Source organism: Alexandromys fortis, unplaced genomic scaffold (genome assembly GCF_014885135.2).
Source record: "Alexandromys fortis isolate MF-2015 unplaced genomic scaffold, M_Fortis_MF-2015_v1.1 scaffold_6, whole genome shotgun sequence".
Taxonomy (NCBI): Eukaryota; Metazoa; Chordata; class Mammalia; order Rodentia; family Cricetidae; genus Alexandromys; species Alexandromys fortis.
Genome location: NW_026067902.1, coordinates 531,177 through 549,792, shown reverse-complemented (window position 1 = coordinate 549,792; position 18,616 = coordinate 531,177). Strand labels below are relative to the sequence as shown.

The following is an 18,616-nucleotide window of genomic DNA, read 5'->3' as shown; positions in this document are numbered from 1 at the left end:
CTAGGATTTATTTTTTGGCATCTCCTTTAAAAAAAAAAACCAACAACAACAACAACAACTAAATAAAGTCCTGGACTTTTTCTCCACCTTGGTTATGGATTTTTTTTTTTTGGGTGTGGCTCTCAGAGCTTGATTTAAAGGCTTATTTTGGACATTTCATACATACCTAGAAGCCTTAGGCAGTGGGAAACCTTTTACTATGCCTAATAATATAAAGTCATATATAATAGGATAGCTTTATCAACTCCTAAACTAATAATCATTCAAAATTCTTTAAAAGCTGACGAAGAGTAGAATGGGGCCTAAAAGTTATCCAGTGACTACCACTTGAAATGTAGTTCTCTTCTGTCTTCTGACAAAGACTGAACTCATATATGTTAAAACAAACAACAGCTATTTGCTTTTATTACATTTTGCTACATTTATATGGGTTATTTGAATAGTCAAAAATGTAGGGAAAAACTCAATTCAAGGGGTTAGAATAAAAGATACAGCAGGCTACTTGACACAAAGCAAATACATGGGAATCAAGATCTTATTGCGATGCAAAGCAAACGATCCTTTTCCTTCCTCAGATATCTAGCCATTCTAGGAATCTACCTAGTGTCAGATGGCTGACTTCACACTGAGAAGAACCCCTCAGTCAATTCAAATTCATACAACATAAGCAAAAAGAAGTATGCTTGCTCTACAACATCTAGTAAAAGAGCCAAAGGAAGAATGCTGACTGGCTCAATGCAGGCAGCATGCTCATTCGTTATCTAGCCAGCAAGGCCAGGCTACTATGCTGAGTGACTAAGTCAACCCTGCCCAAATGAGAATCTGCACGTCTCTTCTCAGTTAAAAGAGGTTTTAAGAACTAAAGATATGGGATAATGTTTACATATGTGCCTGAGGGTGTGCACGTGCACACACACGTACTCTGTCTCTCCCTCTCTCTCTTTGCATATTGTTGGAAGTAAAGATATCCATTGTGGGCACATCTTCTGATAGAGGAAGGTCATTGGTTAATTAATAAAGAAACTGCTTGGCCCTGATAGGTTAGAACATAGGTGGGTGGAGTAAACAGAACAGAATGCTGGGAGGAAGAGGAAGTGAGGTATGACGCCTCAGACAGACACCATGCAGCTCATCGTCAGGGCAGATGCGATGAAGCTCCGACCAGGATGGACGTAGGCTAGAATCTTCCTGGTAAGTGCACCTTGGGGTGCTACACACATTAATAAAAATGGGTAATCAAAGATGTAAGAATTAGCCAGTAAGAAGCTAGAGCTAATGGGCCAGACAGTGTTTAAATGAATACAATTTGTGTGCTGTTATTTCAGGGCATAAACTAGCCAGGAAGCCAGGAGCCAGGCTGTGGGAATCTTCCTTTACTAAACTAGATAGGGGATACTATGCTGGCACATGACCTTTAGCTCTGAGTTTTCCCCCATTTGAGGACTAAAAAGATGAGCAAAAAGTGTAAACATAAAAAGCTTTGAGAAATATGGAGTGCTTTATAATAATTGTGTAGTATTGCTATAATATGTGAATAACTTGATTTTTTCAGCAAATTTTTTTTATTGCTTTATAAATAATACCAATCAAAATTTCCACTTTCTCCCCTTCTCCCACTCCCTCCTGGCCCCCCACTCACCCTCACCCTCCAGCCCTAAGAGAGGGCAGGGTACCCTGCCCTGTAGGAAGTCCAAGGCCCTCCCGCCTCCATCCAGATAAAATGCCAGAAAATCAACAGCATGTTTAAGCCTCTGCAGCACTTGGTATGAGCTGCCCACTACTAGTGCTAACAATTAGTCAGGGCTTTATAACATTTACAAAGGTTAAGAAAAATGTTTATATAAACTCTAGTTCACATAAATGTGTGGTTTTCAGAGAGTCAAACAATTGTAGCTGTTTTCAAATATCTAATGTCTTTAAATTTTTGATTTATAATGAGGGAACAACATAAATATAAAAATAATTCTAACTCTGAGTTTGAAGAGGGTCCATGAGGGAATGAATCAACATATAACTATTACAATAATGACCACACTGTATAATTCATCTCTAAGTGTTACATGACTCAATTCTCCTTTCCTTCATTCAATATTATAATTACGTGATTTGTGTTTGCTGTAGCTAATATTAGTGAAATTACCACTTGCTCACAAACTAAAAGAACAGGGTACAAAAGCTTTTTGGTTACCTAAAAAGTATCCCTAGCAGAAAAGCTAACTACTAAAATAGAAACAGAGTTGGGTTTGTTGTTGCTTTGGTTTAACTTTTCCTACATGAAATGAAACAAATTCCTTACATGGTTTTTGATACAACCCAATATTTTTTTAATATTTATTTATTTATTTATTTATTATTTATTTATTATGTATACAATATTCTGTCTGTATGTCTGCAGGCCAGAAGAGGACACCAGACCTCATTACAGATGGTTGTGAGCCACCATGTGGTTGCCGGGAATTGAACTCAGGACTTTTGGAAGAGCAGGCAGTGCTCTTAACCTCTGAGCCATCTCTCCAGCCCCGATACAACCTAATATTTCATAAACATCTTTGAACAGAAAATCATAATACAATACTTACTGTGACTAGTTCATCAGCTTTCAATTTGTTTGACAGAATCAACATTTTATAATCAAGTTCATGGTCCTCAAACACTGACATATTTGAAATAACACCTATCACCAACAAAAACTCGTACTTTTTAAAAAGTAACACGAGACTGTTGTACAGTTTTGAGTTGTCCGCTCTAGATTTTTTTGTCAATGCTGTGCTGTTATTTATTAAAAAATAATAATACCAAGTTATTTCCACTTACCAAAGTTCAGTCCTTACTTTAAATGACTTTTTGGTTTGGTTATCAAATGTCTGGGAGGATAGACAACACAAATGCTATTGATACAGTCAGTCTGTGCTATGTAAAAACGTGTAGTATCCAAAAGAAATGGTACCCCAGGCTTTGGGTGGCTACAGTTGTTGTGCAAATAGCAACTCAACCACAGACAGTAAAGCAACTTCTGTTTTGAAAGCATAGTGGCATTGTCCTCCTCTGCTGGCTGCCTGTGTTTATTGACTGACATAGTCTACACTGTTAGTCTGCTGCTGGTCAGCTCTGTTAGCAATTTAATGCATTAAAAAATGTTTTGTTATTTTCATTTTCTTATTTGGAAGAAGGGCAAGAAAAATCAGATTAACTGCTCAGAACATACTGACAGTTTTATCCTAAGATAAAAATATATCAGTCATATGAAGGGAATTTCTGGGCTCCTTGGAAAGTATAGCAATTACTTCTATTCCAAGTGAACCGAAATTTCAAATGTGGCAATTGCGAAGTGGATCATATATGACTTTCACATGAAACTGCTTGAGTGAACAAATTTCATTATTTACTTGAGTTTAAACTTTTATTTCATTTTTATTATGATCCATACTTGTTGGTATGGATGTGTACATATATGTCCGTGGGTACAGGTACACATGCACTTGTCTGTGCATTTGTCTACAGGCCAGAGATGTACAACTGGGTGTCTTATTTCTCTAATTTTGACAGTCAGTGAACCTGAAGATTGCTGATTTGAGTAGGCTGTCCTGAGAGTGACATTCAGGGATCTGCCTCACCCTGTGCCATGTTCATCCCAGTGCAGTGGTTATAGGCAGATGTTATTTATGCTGGCTTTTATGTTGGTTCTAAGTTTGCATGAGCAGCAGCTACTTTCCATTTGCCCAGCCTAATAAATATGATTTTTCTCAGATAGCCATTCAACCCAAAGGGGAGAGGTTCTCAAACTTTTATGGCATTCAACTATTTTACCAAGTAATATCTATCTAAAATCACTCTATTTTTCAACCTTCAGACTTTCCACAAAAGCTTCTGGTATTTCTTATGCCTCCCTTTAAAAATAACAATGAAACAGGTCACCCAAAGAAACACATCAGAGCCAAGTAGTAGTGACACACACCTTTAATCCAAGCACTCAGGAGGCAGGTGCAGACGGATCTCTGGGTCCAAGGCCAGCCTGGTCTACAGAGTGAGTTCCAGGACAGCCAAAGCTACAGAGAAACCCTCTACGTAAAAACAAACAAACAAACAAAGCATGTCAGAGCTCATCAAAACTCCCCATAAAGGGACAAACAAAAGGGAGGGAAAAAAGAGGCCAAGGGAACAGGAGGGAACAAGAGAAGGCAGTGGTAGGAATAAAGAACAAAATATAAAATGTGCATGTATGAGGATGTCATAAAGAACCCACTGTTGTGCACAATTAATATATACTAATAATCTCTTGAGAATAGGCATTCAATTCTGCAATGAGCTTCCTAGAAAGCATTCATTTCTAAAGTGACTGACATCCTTGTAGAAAGTTTCCACCCAAGTTTTTCCCTTTTGTATCAATTTCTCACTTAAATTCATTCTGAGTTATAAAACGTCTATATAACTGAAAAGATTCTGGAAGACCAGCAAGACCTCAAAGACAGCTCTTTGAGGAATTGAAATGAGATTGAGCTCCCAGCTGAATCGTTCTAAGGAGTATGCCAGACACCTTGAGACCAACTCCCAAATCTAATCCACCACAAACTCTAGCCCCATATACACAATTATCTGTCACAAACACCTGTGCACTGATATATAAAGTACCAATCTCAATCTCACTACATATTCAATGCTTTAAGCATGATACTGTCACTGTTTACTGGAACACGATTCCATAGCCTTCTAGAAAACTCTTTTCTAGATACTACCTTTCCATACACTTGTCCTATCCAATAGGGGATCAAGCCCCAGAGAGTATGTATTTGAGTCTTTAAGACACAATTCTCCTTCTTCCTCAGTCTAGTTCTGCTCAGTACATCACACACTGAGAAATACCTTCTCAGTCTCCAACGGCATTTTCCTCCATCACACCCCACACCCTAGCATACAAATTTACTACCAAAACTTATATAGGTGCCTCATTACATTGAGTGCAACCGTTTTTCTTACTTTCTCATTTTTCATTGCATATATTTTGCACACCAGTTAAATGCGATCACCCATTCACGGAAAGTAGGGCCTGGTCTCCAGAGGTACTTGATTCATATTCCTTTTCTTGAGACAAAGACAGGACAAATGGATCTGTGCCATTCTTTCTCTTATTGAATTTAATGAGAAAGTTTTCTTAAAACAGAAAAGAAATGCATATAACAAATCATACGTGAGGGATTTTAAAAGAATAGACATCAACTAATTCACAAAAGAAGTTGAAAAGTTAAAAGCCAACTATACTAGAAGAGAAACCTAAGTTCTCTTTCCTACAGTTCACTACTCCAAACTTCTTCAAAACAACCTGATTTCTTTTATAATTTTACTCTATCTGAATGTATATTTAAACACTCTCTGATTTTATAAGGTAATATTAATGAGTTTGCAAACTACACTTTAAAGATTTTTTCACTTTATAAGCATTTATTAATTTTACAAAATAGAGTTTCATTATAAGATTTAGCAGAAGTCTATGATACACTTTGACCATCTTCAGTCTCACTATCACATCCCGCTCTGCCCTCCACGGTCTCACTTCTCTACCTCCAAGCCCTTCTGTTTTCACGCAGAATCACTAGTGCTGTCTTTTTAATTATTATTCTTATATGTACACAAACATATGAATATATAAACACAACCTGCTGGGTCCACTTAGTGTTGCTCAAATATGTATGTTTTTAGAACTGCCTACTGACCACTTGGTACTGAATTCTCCACCTCTCAGCACTCGTTAATTGCCTATAGCTCTTCATCTAGGGATGGGGCCTTAACAGATTTTCTTCATCAATGAAAAATGCCAACTGGGGCAAACTGCAGTATTTTAAATGCAATGTTACAATTTGAAGACCCTTTCATATTAACGTGTGTAGCTGTAATGCCTCATTTTCAGCCTCATATTCTACTCCTACGGATCGATGTCACAGCTGTTCCCAACTCTGTCAGGAGAAAGGAAGTGCTATGAACATTCTTGCACATACCATCTGATATACACAAGCATAGCTAGAGACAGAATTTCTAAGTACACATTCAACTTATGATGCTTTCCCCAAAACCAATTCTGCCTAATAAAAAATATCAGTGTCTAAAACCTATGTATCACTTTTTTTTAACTAGCATCTATAACATGCAAAGTTATTCATAGTCTGGTTAAATCTCTGTTGACATATTTGTTGTCTCTTACAGTAACTTTTTTCTTTATTTTGGATTTGTATATGAGGGACTGTTTAAGGTGTGAGTTTACAGTAGAGGCTACTATGGATCGCAATGCAGAGAATAAGTAACCTTGGGGTGACTATCCCAAATTGGTGAATATACAACATAACACCTAAACCTAAGGCTCAGGAAAAATCTAGAAGGAGAAAGCAGAAAGATTTTAAGAGCCAGCAGATCAGGACACATAGAGCAAAATCGTATCTATGAGATATAATAGGAAGCTTTACCTATGAAAACTCACTAATATGGTTGCCTAAACAAGATCTGCATAATGAAATATAGGAGACACACCACTGTGGATAGGGGAAATTTTACAAGGTCATTCCAGATGAAGGGCTATAGGAAATCAATAACTACCAAGAGAGGGGAAAATCGGTTTTCTCTAGGGACAAGCTCCCTGGGAAGTTGTCCAATGCCAAATAGTCAGTCCTAAATGCACGTACAAACATGAATGATGATAATTAAAGGAAAGGTTCATAGAATTAAGGACAGGAATGAGAGAAGTTGGAGGAGGGGAAAGAGATGTGGAAATGATTATAAAATCTTCAAAAAATATAAAAATTTGAAAGGAAAAACCTTAACTAAATTTTAATCAAGAGTCAGAGGCACCAAACCTTGATAGAGGATATTCTTTAATACACTGATGCTTAGAACTGTGCCAAAGAATCTTTCTTTAAAAAAAAAATTATTACTATCAAAAGGTGCAGACCATTTCAAGGAAAACCATCAAATGCAACAAAAATAAAATGTGGGTGGAAAGTATGAACAGATAATTCCAAGAAACATAGAAAAGTAACAAGCTGGGCTGGAGAGATGGCTCAGCGGTTAAGAGCGCTGACTGCTCTACCAGAGTCTGAGTTCAATTCCCAGCAACCACATGGTGGCTCACAACCATCTGTAATGAGATCTGATGCCCTCTACTGGCCTATAGGATATATGTAGGCAGAATACTGTATACATAATAAATAAACAAATCTTAAAAAAAAAAAGCCTGATTAAAAAAAGAAGTAACAAGCTATATGTAAATAGTTTCTCAAGCTGACTTATAAGAAAAAGATAACACTGCTATGCATAGCTAACACTCCTTTACTGCCAATGCTTGGGAGGCAGAAGCAGGCAGATCTGCAAATTCGCAGGCTGGTTTACACAGAACGACTAGCCCACAGCAATACAGTGAGACCCTAGTTCCAAAAATCCACATGGATGGATGGATAGACAGATAAATAAATAGATAGGTGATAGAAAAAAAAAAGTCATGAGTGGAGGGAATACAACTAGGAAGGGAAGACTCAAAATATCCTTATCTGCAGATAGTCAGATGTTATTACACAAAGAGTCTAAAACTCTACCGGGGACCTCCTACAGCTGGTTAATACTTTCAGCATAATTGAACGATACAAAATAAGCACATAAAAGTGAGAGCTTTCCTATAAGTAAATGATAAACATGCTGAGAAAAAAAAACAGAAAAACAAACCATTCACAACAGACTCAAAAAAAAAAAAACCACCTTGGAATAACTCTAACAAAACAAGTGAAAGATTGGTATAATAAAAACCTGAAGTAGTCAAAGAAAGAAATTGAAGAAGACAAGAGAAAATGGGAAGCTCTCCCATGCTCATAGACTGGTAAGATTAATATTGTGAAAATGGTCACCCTACCAAAAGCAATCTACAGATTTACTGCAATCCCTACCAAAATTCCAACACAAACTGAAAAAATAACCCTAAACTTCATACAGAAATACACACCCACACACAGATCCACACATATCCTCTCAGAAGAACACAGAACAGGATAACTAACACAATCCTGAAGGATAAAGGAACTGCTGGAAATACCATCATTCTGATTGGCAATCATAGTACAGAGCTATAGTAATAAAAACAGATACTTTGATCAACAGAAAGGAATTGAAGAGCAAAGCATTAAGTCCACACACTTACAGACACATGAATTTTGACAAATCAAAAATAAAAATGGAGAAAAGATAGTGATGTAAGAAATTGGTGTGAATTCTTCAATTATATTTTAAATAAATGCTGATTGGAGGGGAATGTTCTATCGGGAACTCACCAAGGCCAGCTGGCCTGGGTCTGAAAAAGCCCGGGTTAAAACGGGTCTCGCTGAACATAGTGGACAATGAGGACTACTGAGACCTCAAGAACAATGGCAATGGGTTTTTGATCCTACTGTACCTATTGGTTTCGTGGGAGCCTAGGCAGTTTCATGGATGCTAACCTTACTAGACCTGGATGGAGGTGGGTGGTCCTTGGACTTCCCACAGGGCAGGGAACCCTGATTGCTCTTTGGGCTGACGAGGGAGGGGGACTTGATTGGGGGAGGGGGAGGGAAAGGGGAGGCAGCGGTGGGGAAGAGACAGAAATCTTTAATAAATAAATAAATAAATAAATAAATAAATAAATAAATAAATAACAAAACAAAACAAAAAAAATAAATGCTGATTGGCCAGTAGCCAGGCAGGAAGTAGAGTCAGGTCAATGAGAACAGGAGAATTCTGGGAAAAAGGAAGCCCACTCCTCTGCAGTCCTGGCCCAGCCACAGAGCAAGCAAAATGTGACTGCCTCGCTGAAAAAGGTACTGAGCCATGTGGCTAGCACAGACAAGGATAATGGGCTAATATAAGTTGTAAGAGTTAATAAGAAGCCTGAGCTAATGGGACAATCAGTTTATAACTAATGTAGACCTCTGTGTGATTTCTTTGGGACTTAAAGATTGTGGGAACTGGGCAGGACAGAAACCCCGGCAACAAGATAGCATCTTCAACATATGGTCAAAATGAATGGCTGCATGTAAAAGAATAAAAATATTTTCAGCCTGTATAAAACTTGAGACTAAGTTAAAATTCAACTCCAAATGGACTGAGACCTCAACATCGAAGACCTGATATCCTGAATCTGATAGCAGATAAAGTAGGGAATAGACTTAAATCAATGGCATAGGAAAGGACTTTTTAAACAGGTCTCTAAGAGCACAGACATTCAGACCAACAACTGATAAATGGGGCCCCATAAAACTAAAAGGTTTCTGTATAACAAATGACAGCATAATCCAAGTGAAGAAGCAGCCTACAGAATGGCAAAAAAAAAAAAAAACTTAATTATACATCAGACAAAGTTAGTATCTAGAATACACAAAGAACTAAAACCAAAAACAACAACTTTGCAAAAAAAAAAAAAAAAAAACGCTTTCTGAATGAGGATAGAGTTAAAAAAAATTCTTAAATAATAAAATGTTTCATTCAGCATCCTTAGCCATCAGGGAAATGCAAAGATAAAGCTGCTTTGAGATTTCATCTTGTGAAATCTCAATCTGAATGGCCAACATTAATAAAACAAATGCCAGACAAAACCCCAGTTTGGAGGAGGGAAATGAGCACTAAATCCTACCCCAAGCCAAGAAGTTATTCAGAACTGACGTGCTCTGGAGAGATTTCCTTCCGCAGCCACGTGACAATGGGTAAATTAACCACCAAGGCAGGCTCCACCCATGCTGAGAAGCAGTTGGCTACCATAAATTGTACTCCATGTTTTTGGCTTTGGTTTGTAAGAGAATGGGTAGTCAGAAATGGAGAAATATTCAGGAAGACTTTTAAGAAGGAAAATAAATTATATGATATTCTCAAGTAAATAAAAGCATTAATCTTAAAAGAAACAAAACTACAGTGGTTGTTTTAAGAAGTTTATCATTATTGAAATAAGAGTATGAAGACAGAAGTCCAGCACTGAAGGAGCGTGGAAGCTGCCACTGTGTCCTAACAACTAGGAAAAACTGAATGTATTAGTTACTTCCACACTGTTGGGATAAGATACCCATCAAGAGCAACTTAAGGAAGTACACGTTTGTTTTGTCTAACAGTGTGGAGGTCCTGGGTAAGAAAGTCACAGAAACAGAAGTTTGGGGCAGTAGGCTGCAGTCTGGACCCAGGCAGGAGCAGAGAAGAATGCTACTGCTCAGCTAGTTGACTCATTTCAGTCAGTCAGCTCCAGCTCCAGCTCATAGAATGGCCATGACACTCACAGATAAAGTGGGTCTCCTCACCTCAATTACCTAACGTAGGTAATACCCCAAAGGCACGAGCAGAGTTTTGTCTCCTACGTCACTATGGATCCTGCCAGGAGAACAATCAATGTCAACAATCACCCTGAACAAAATGAAAATATAAAAACTCATCCATGGGATCCATGAGAGAAATGATGCCAAGAATTGCTTGTTCTAAACAGAGCAGAACTCACTAATGGAACCAGTGCCAGAGTAGGAAAACTTAAATGAGAGTGACCAGTGAATTCCAGTTGTTGGAGACTCAGTGTAAGACTCCAGTAACAGAAGGATACCTACATTTCCATGGGCTCTAACCCCTGAAATTAGACCAGGCGCTCACATTACTATCTCAGTAATAATAGATAATGTATTTAAAAACAGTAATGGGGACTGAACCAACAGTCTTGCAAATGCTGGCCAGGCACTCTACTAATGAGCAGCATCTGCACCTTTTTGTTTAATTTGAGACAAGGTGTCACTAATTTACCCAAGCTGTGTTTTAGCTGTGAACACTGTGCCTTATTATCTCAAAGAGCAGCAAACAATGACGCCTGCACCAGTGGGCCTCAAAGAATAACCTGATTTTTATTTATTTGTTTTAAATATTTATTTATTATGTATACAATATTCTGTCTGCAGGCCAGAAGAGGGCACCAGACCTCATTACAGATGGTTGTGAGCCACCATGTGGTTGCTGGGATTTGAACTCAGGACCTTTGGAAGAACAGGCAATGCTCTTAACCACTGAGCCATCTCTCCAGCCCCCCTGATTTTTAAAAAGCACAATAGACCTAAGATAAATTTCAAAATAAAGACACACACAGTCAATCAGTATGTGAAAATTTGATCAATATCAATGTCAGTCAGGTACCAGGCAAAATAAGTTACAGTAAGAATAAGCTATACATATATATATATGGGAGAAGTTGGGGAAGAAGATAAATATGATCAAAATACATTATAGAAAATTCTCAAAGAATTATTAAAATATAGTTTAAAAATAATAAATATGTTAGTTAGCAGATAGACAACTTAAAAGAATATGAAGAGGTAAAAATCCATCTGTAATAAAATGATACAGATAATTTAAATCCCTTCCAGTAAAGGTATGATTATCTGGGATTTACCTAGGATTATGGACTAACTCACCTCTTAGTTTAACTATATACAGACATAAAAAGAGCATCAAGATTTGTTAAGTGGTCAGGTATGGTGGTGCACTATAATCTAGTAGTTGAAAAGTTAAAAAAGAGATTAGAAATTCAAAGTCATGGGGCTGGAGAGATGGCTCAGAGGTTAAGAGCATTGCCTGCTCTTCCAAAGGTCCTGAGTTCAATTCCCAGCAACCACATGGTGGCTCACAACCATCCATAGTGGGGGTCTGGCGCCCTCTTCTGGCCTGCAGGCATACACACAGAAAGAATATTGTATACATAAATAAATAAATATTTTTAAAAAAAGAAATTCAAGGTCATGGTTGGCTATAGGAGACTCTGTATTAAAAAAAAAACACCAAGAGAAGAGAGAGGAAGGAAGGAGAGCCATTAAATGAAAGTGAAAATTATGCTGCTATCTTGTCTACATACTTATTTAAAGTGCTCATCAAATAGATAGCTGAGAGAAGACTATGAAAACATAACACTTTTAGCAATGATTCTTTCTGACAAAAAAACCAAGATTCAGATGAACAACATGGAGTTCTTTGATTTCATTATTATATAAAACATTTCTATCAGTATTACAATGATAGTCTTTAAATTGGTTTTTACAAGTTTTGTAAAGAAAATCTAAAAAGCAAAAATGGAGGAATTTTGTATTACCACAAGATGACGAAAGTAGTCATTAACTTATTTCAATCACTTCCTGCGAAGATTTCAACAGTGTTACTCCACACAGGAACCTGACGTCATTAATTCAAGTCTAAATACAGGATTTTAATTGATGTGTCATTTGGTGCGTAACTCTACAAGTAGTTTAGATGAAGCCACGAACTAATCCAAGGATAGAGTAAGGTGTTGGAACTTGATGAGTCTTTGGAACCATGGAGATCTGCCTCCTCATTCTACAATGAAGAAGTAGAACAAAGAGACCTGTCTTTTTTAGATAGACACTAACTATCAGTGCACTAAAAGAAAAAAGAACTCAACCTTCTTGCTTTTAGTCCAGGCCTCCACTAAATCCAATTTATCTCATTCCAAGTACTTTGTAATGATCACATGTACTTCTTGAATTTTTTTTATTTCCTAATCCCATGTCCAAATCATCTGATTAAAAAGAATTTCAGATTTATGGACTGACTCCAACATAGAGCCAAGAAAAGTTAGTATGGCCAAGGAATTTTTAAATTTCCTCTTATCTAATGTTATTGATCTTAAAAGAGAGAAAGCCATTTAAGTAACTTCTACAGCCAAGGGATGAGACACAAAACTACAGAGGACCAGCTGTCCTGAGTCTTAGGACATTCTTCTATATTTTACATGAATTTACAGAATAAATCAATACTCACTGGTTAACAAGATGGCTATGAGGGCAACTCCCTGGATTCTTCTAAACTAACTTAACTGTTAAATAAGCAGGACGAATGAGCTGAGCTCCATAAAGTCCCCTGCTCCTTTCCAAAGCAAGGTGTTTTTAAGATGGGCCTCAACAGGCACTAAATAATGGGTTCCCAGGGGTAAAACTGCTCCACGTCATTACACAAATGAAGAGCAAAGCACCAAAAAGGAGTAACATTTAGGAAGTCTCAAGACCCAAATTTGAGTTGAATTAACAGTGGCTCTGTCGTTTTGGATTCAGCAGTGTCCTTCAGGTCATTCTCAACAGACACATGCACTCTATACACCTGCCACAGGATTTCCTTTTTTTTTTTTTTTGGTGCAAGATGGGGGTGGCTCAAGATAGGGTAACTCTGTGCAAAAATCCAACAATTCTGCCTGTCCTGGAACTTGCTTTGTAGACCAGCTGGCCTCAGACTCACAGAGATCCACCTGCCTCTGCCTCGTGAGTGCTGGGATTAAAGGTGTGAACCACAACACCTGGCTTGCCACAGGACTTCTAAGAAGTTAGATTTCATGAACCTCTATTTTTCAATTCTTAATATCTCCTCTCATTGGACTGAGACTACATCTACCATACGTACACAATGATAGCAAATCATATAAATCATATGCTATTGTGCCAATAATCACTTTTCTTTAGAAACAGCATTCAACACTACTAACAAAATAGATCTCAACAAGAATGCAACCAATCTTTCTGAAATTATTGATAAACTTCAAACCCTGTTCATAGTTTATTCCTCAGTTTGTATGTCAACATCAAGTAGCACTTATTACAGAGAGAGAGAGAGAGAGAGAGAGAGAGAGAGAGAGAGAGAGAGAGAGAGAGAAATAGTACAACCATCCAGATGATTTAGAACTTTGGCTCTCTTCACAGTCTTCATAACCTTAGTAGAGGGAATGTAAGAAAGCAGGCTGAAAAGATGGCTCAGTGTCCAAGAACACTTGGTGTTCTTCCAAAAGACCTGGGCTCAATTTCTAGAACCCACATAGTAGCTTACCATCTGCAACTCCAGTTCTGAAGGATCCAAGGCATTCTCCTGGTTTTCATGTGCACTAGGCACACATGAGGTACACAGCCATATACACAGGCAACACACTCACAATAAGAACGTAAGAATACACCTGTTCAAAATCCTTTCCTTATGAAATAAATTATCCTTTGGTCAGTCATTCTATTTTCCCATGAATAAATATAATTTTCTAAGATAATCTGTTATTTTCTCTGAGTGTGGTTGAAACCACCTTTCTAACAGAGCATGCTGCTTTCAAAAGATCAAGGTGACAATTTAGGATTTTGAAGAGGTCATTCAGGGTTTAGTCCCTCAGTAGGATCCATTCATTTTCTTATCAGTGATTTCACCCTTTGGGCTTCTTTGTGGGCTTTTCTAAATTCTACATTTTGACAACTTCAGAGGGCAAAGAACTTGGGAGTAGGTAAAGCCTAGATTATTGAAAACGCAGTAGTTTGGAGAAATACTTCCTTAGCCTGGTCCCCATAAGAATCTTTACAATAGAGCTGGGAATTGATGTGTGACTTATGGGAAAACTAAAGAAGGCTAGTCACTAGTAAGAGTTTCTGTTTCTCTTCCTGGGCCTACAGTAAAGGGAAGGAGGAAAAGGAGACAACAAAACTGTTCGTGCAAGATTTGGAGAAATCAAGAAGGAGAAGAGACCCATGCCCTTTCCCTGCCAGATGTGAAAAGAAAGAAACTGGTGGTGAGGCTCCTCACTCCAGGCATACGCAGAAGAGCAAGATACTCTACAGGTAAAGGAGGAGAGTCTGACCTGACCACCCCTTAAAGAATCCCAGAGGCTCTGGGATCCCTGTCTGAACTACCAGGGCTCACTGAAAAGGCTCAGAGGGAACATGTAGCTGAGAAGGTGAGCTGTCTGTCACCTGAGTGTCTGTGGTTGCTGTGTGGGTTACAGAAGACAAAAGCTACAGCTACCACAATGAATTCAATGGTGACAAAGGCTTATTGCCTACAAACAGGTGAAGGGCAAGTCATACATTGGCAGAAGCCAAGAGCTTAGGAAACGTATTGCAGAACCAGAGTGTCCCTCTACATAAGACCCCAGAACACAGATGTTCCCTGAATTCCAGGTGCCACCAAAAACAACAACAATAAAATATAATAGTACAAAATAGTGTGTATGCATGCATGTATATATATATATATATATGTAATATAAAAATGAGTTTATTTAACTAGCAAAAAGGTAAGTAAACAAAGTTAGAGATGAGCACAGCTACAATATGGACCCTCTTATAAATTCCAGCACTGACTGGAGAAGAGTGGTGGGCTTGAGAGTTTGAATACGAGGCCACTGAACAGGGTCTGCCTGGGCTAATGGTCCAGAAAGTGTTCATCTAAAGCCATACAGCCAAGCCCAGTGATAACTCTTCCCTCATCATGAAACTAGAGCTCAACAAAGTGAACACAATCGTCATCAATGAATCTCTCAACAAGCTCCTGCATCCCAGAGGGTCGTCTGTGAAGCAGTCATTCCTTCTGTATGTTCTCTGCACCTACATGTTCTGAAAACCTCACCCTCCCTGACACAGGGCACCCACTGTACACCAGTCACTGAGAGCTCAGCATCTGTGGTCTTTCTGAAGTCTGGAGCATGGCCTGTTTCATTTAATTCCAGACCCACTTTATCTTAAACCAACCAGCAGAGCTCAGCTGTCTGATAGTCAATCTAGATCTCTGATGCGATGGGATTTAAAATCTCTCCAAGTGTGTTCTTCTAGGGAAACTTTCATCCCCAGGGCACCTGTCTATTGTCCCCAGGGTTTCTATTGCTATGATGAACATCATGACCAAAACCAATTTGGGGAGAAAAGGTTTGGTTGGTTAGTTTCTCAGCTTACAACTCTCCAGTCATTCTCCGTTGCTGAGGGGCATCAGGACAGAAATTCAAATAAGAACCTGGAGGCAGGAGCTGAAGCAGAGGCAATGAAGCGGCACTGCTTACTGGCTTGCTAAGCTTGCTTTCTTAAACAACTCAGGACCACCTACCCAAGGATAGCATTGTCCACAGTGCTACCCTTTCCACATCAATTATCAAATAAGAAAATGTACCACAGAATTGCCTAGAGCCAGTCCAATGGAGGTATTTTCTCAGTTGAGGTTTCCTTTACTCAGATGACCCTCAGATACTGTCAAGTTCACATAAACACTACCCAGCACAGTAGCAAACACTCTCTCCAGTTGTCTTATAACTACTGTTTAGCTTAGTTTAAAGTCTTCTTTGTAGACTTCACCCATTTAATCTATCATATGGCTTCTATCCTGGTTAGAACAGGAGTGTCATATCTACTTTGTCTTAAAACCTAAATAGACCACTTTTTCCACTTATTCTTTCCTCAACTCAAAAAAACAAACAAGGAAATTTCTGTCCTCCATCCTCAGATTATTCCCCAACACATCAATACACACACACATATATGCACATCTAGTAAGAGGACTGGGCAAATGTAGGATTCCATCTTGACCCTGTGCAGTGCACATGCCAATAACATGAGAAGAATAACTGCATTTCAAACATGCTATTAGCACATTGCCCCTTGAATTTCTTTTACAGATTTCTATTTTAGTACTTGTCACTTTAATGCTAGATAATGTCTCGAATCTAGACATTAAATTAATTAAATAGCTGATCTCTTGCTGTAGCAGCTACTGTAATAGAATTTCTACTTACAAATACTATTTTCTGAAGGTCTAACTTCATGCTAGGCAGTGAAGAAAAGTATAGAGGTTTATGTGGGAAAACCGATTCCTAATATATACAGCTCAAGAAAATGCTCTATATGGAGACGGTGTCCTTTTCCCAAAGTTGCACTTACTGATGAACTTGTTTTGCATAGTCTCCAACAGAGCTTGGTGAGCATCTTCAGCTTGTAAAGCATGTGAACATTCTCTAGCCAGTATGGTGCGCACAAGATGCTCTCCACATCCTACAAGTCCAAGAAAAACAACAGATGAGGAAAACAATACTGACTGCTTTGCTTGTCTCAATAATATAAAACACCCTTGCACAAAACTTACAAAGTAGCTATGTAACAGGACAACCCAGTGAGGGAATGAAATGACCTCTATGAACAGTTTGGTAATTTTAGTAATGATAGTCGATAGAATATAAACAAACATGGGGTAATTAATCTCAAAAGAAAATAGTCAAAAATAAAAGAAACAGTCTTTCAGTTGGACAATTTCTATATCATGGGAATGTAGATTCTGCACCTAGGATTCTCTCCCAACCCCACTAGTGAGTAACTACAAATCATCCTGCTGGGTGGTCTCAGCCTCCCATTTAATAAATGCATCCACAGCTGTCAACCATTCATTTTCTTTTTGACACTCCACTTGCCTGGGTGGCTGGAGAGAAATGTAGACATCCAGGGGCAACCTAAATCTCTCCCTACCTTTGCTTGAGAAAGTCCATACACCAGCAGTGTGAGGGACAGGATAAAGCAGCAGCTTTCTTACATTCTTTAATACTCACAGAACTTTTAGGAGCTTTAAAAAACTACTTTTCCATAGTTTTAAAGAAACAGTGTACTTTGGGGCTAAAGAGATGATTCACCTAGGGTCAGTTCCCAGCACCCACAACTGTCTGTGATTCCAGACTGATGTGGGTACTGGATACACACGACGCACATACATTCACACAGGCAAAACACTCATACACATAAAACAAAGAGAGGAAGGTAGTCACGAGGGAGAAAGGGAAGAGGGAGGGAGAAAAAGTGAGGGAAGGAAAGGGAGGGAGGTGAAGATTTTAACATGAGATAAACTTGAACTACTTGAACTAATTAGAGTAATGAATAGAAGTTCTACAGTAGTAGCTACTGCAAAAACAGAGTCAAAGAAGCTTAATTTAAGGATTGGTGAGTTTTAATAGAACATTTCTTGGAAAGGAGCAGTTTCCTTTCTAAAAGAAAAAAATTGTAAATGTTTAGAGCTGGTACCATGATCCTCTGGGAACCTAAAAGAAAAGCATATTTCAGCTCCCTGAAGAAGCAGCTCCACAAAAGAGTGTCTAGGATCCACTCAGAGTCCAAGCAGGACCAGGCACAACTCAATGTTTCTGCACTTTGCATACATGCACATGAACACCACAACACACACATATACATGGGGAAAACAAGTGAACAAAGGGGCATCTCAACAATCATAATGAAGCTTGGACTAAAACAGCTAAATTAAGCAACTACTTTTAATTTTTTTGCTGGTTTAAAAATTATTTATTTTTATTTTAAATACGTGCATAAATGTCTGTACACTGTGTGCATGTGTGGTGCTGAGAGGCCAGAAGAGGCTGTTAGATTCCTTGAAACTGGAGTGCTCTTAGCAACTGAGCCATCTCTCCAGCCAGAAACCACTTGTATAATGGCAACAACATTCATTATATACAATAACCATTAAGCCATGTTGTTGCCTTTCAAAATGTCCTCTTCATACATGCGCATCTCCTCCTCTGTTCACGCCTCTCCAATTATAACTTTCCTTAAATGTATAGGCAGATGTGCACATAATGCATGTTATATGTACAATGTTCACTCATGCCAAGATATGAAAAGTATATGTAAGTGTAAACACAACTTTCAAACTGCCTGATATCTTACGAAAAAGACATTTTCAAGATCTCTTTGGAAATATCTAAACCCAGACAAAACTCCCTGTGGAATTTAATATAAAGGATTATTTTGTTTACTGTTTGTTTTATAAGCAGAAAGAAATAAAATGAATAATTAAAAAACAT

General features: G+C 38.2%; 1 protein-coding gene across 5 annotated transcripts in view; it reads right to left on the bottom strand.

Moving 5' to 3' along the window:
- Tasp1 (taspase 1) overlaps positions 1–18,616 on the bottom strand; it is a 218,774-nt gene that overhangs the window by 48,142 nt on the left and 152,016 nt on the right. For all 5 annotated transcript variants that reach the window (XR_007590415.1, XM_050134317.1, XM_050134318.1 and 2 more), the window contains one exon: positions 16,698–16,808. Coding sequence is in view for 4 of the 5 variants with exons in the window: in XM_050134317.1 (XP_049990274.1) it covers positions 16,698–16,808 (111 nt within the window). In the remaining variant the exon portion in view is untranslated. The remainder of the gene's footprint in view (positions 1–16,697; positions 16,809–18,616) is intronic.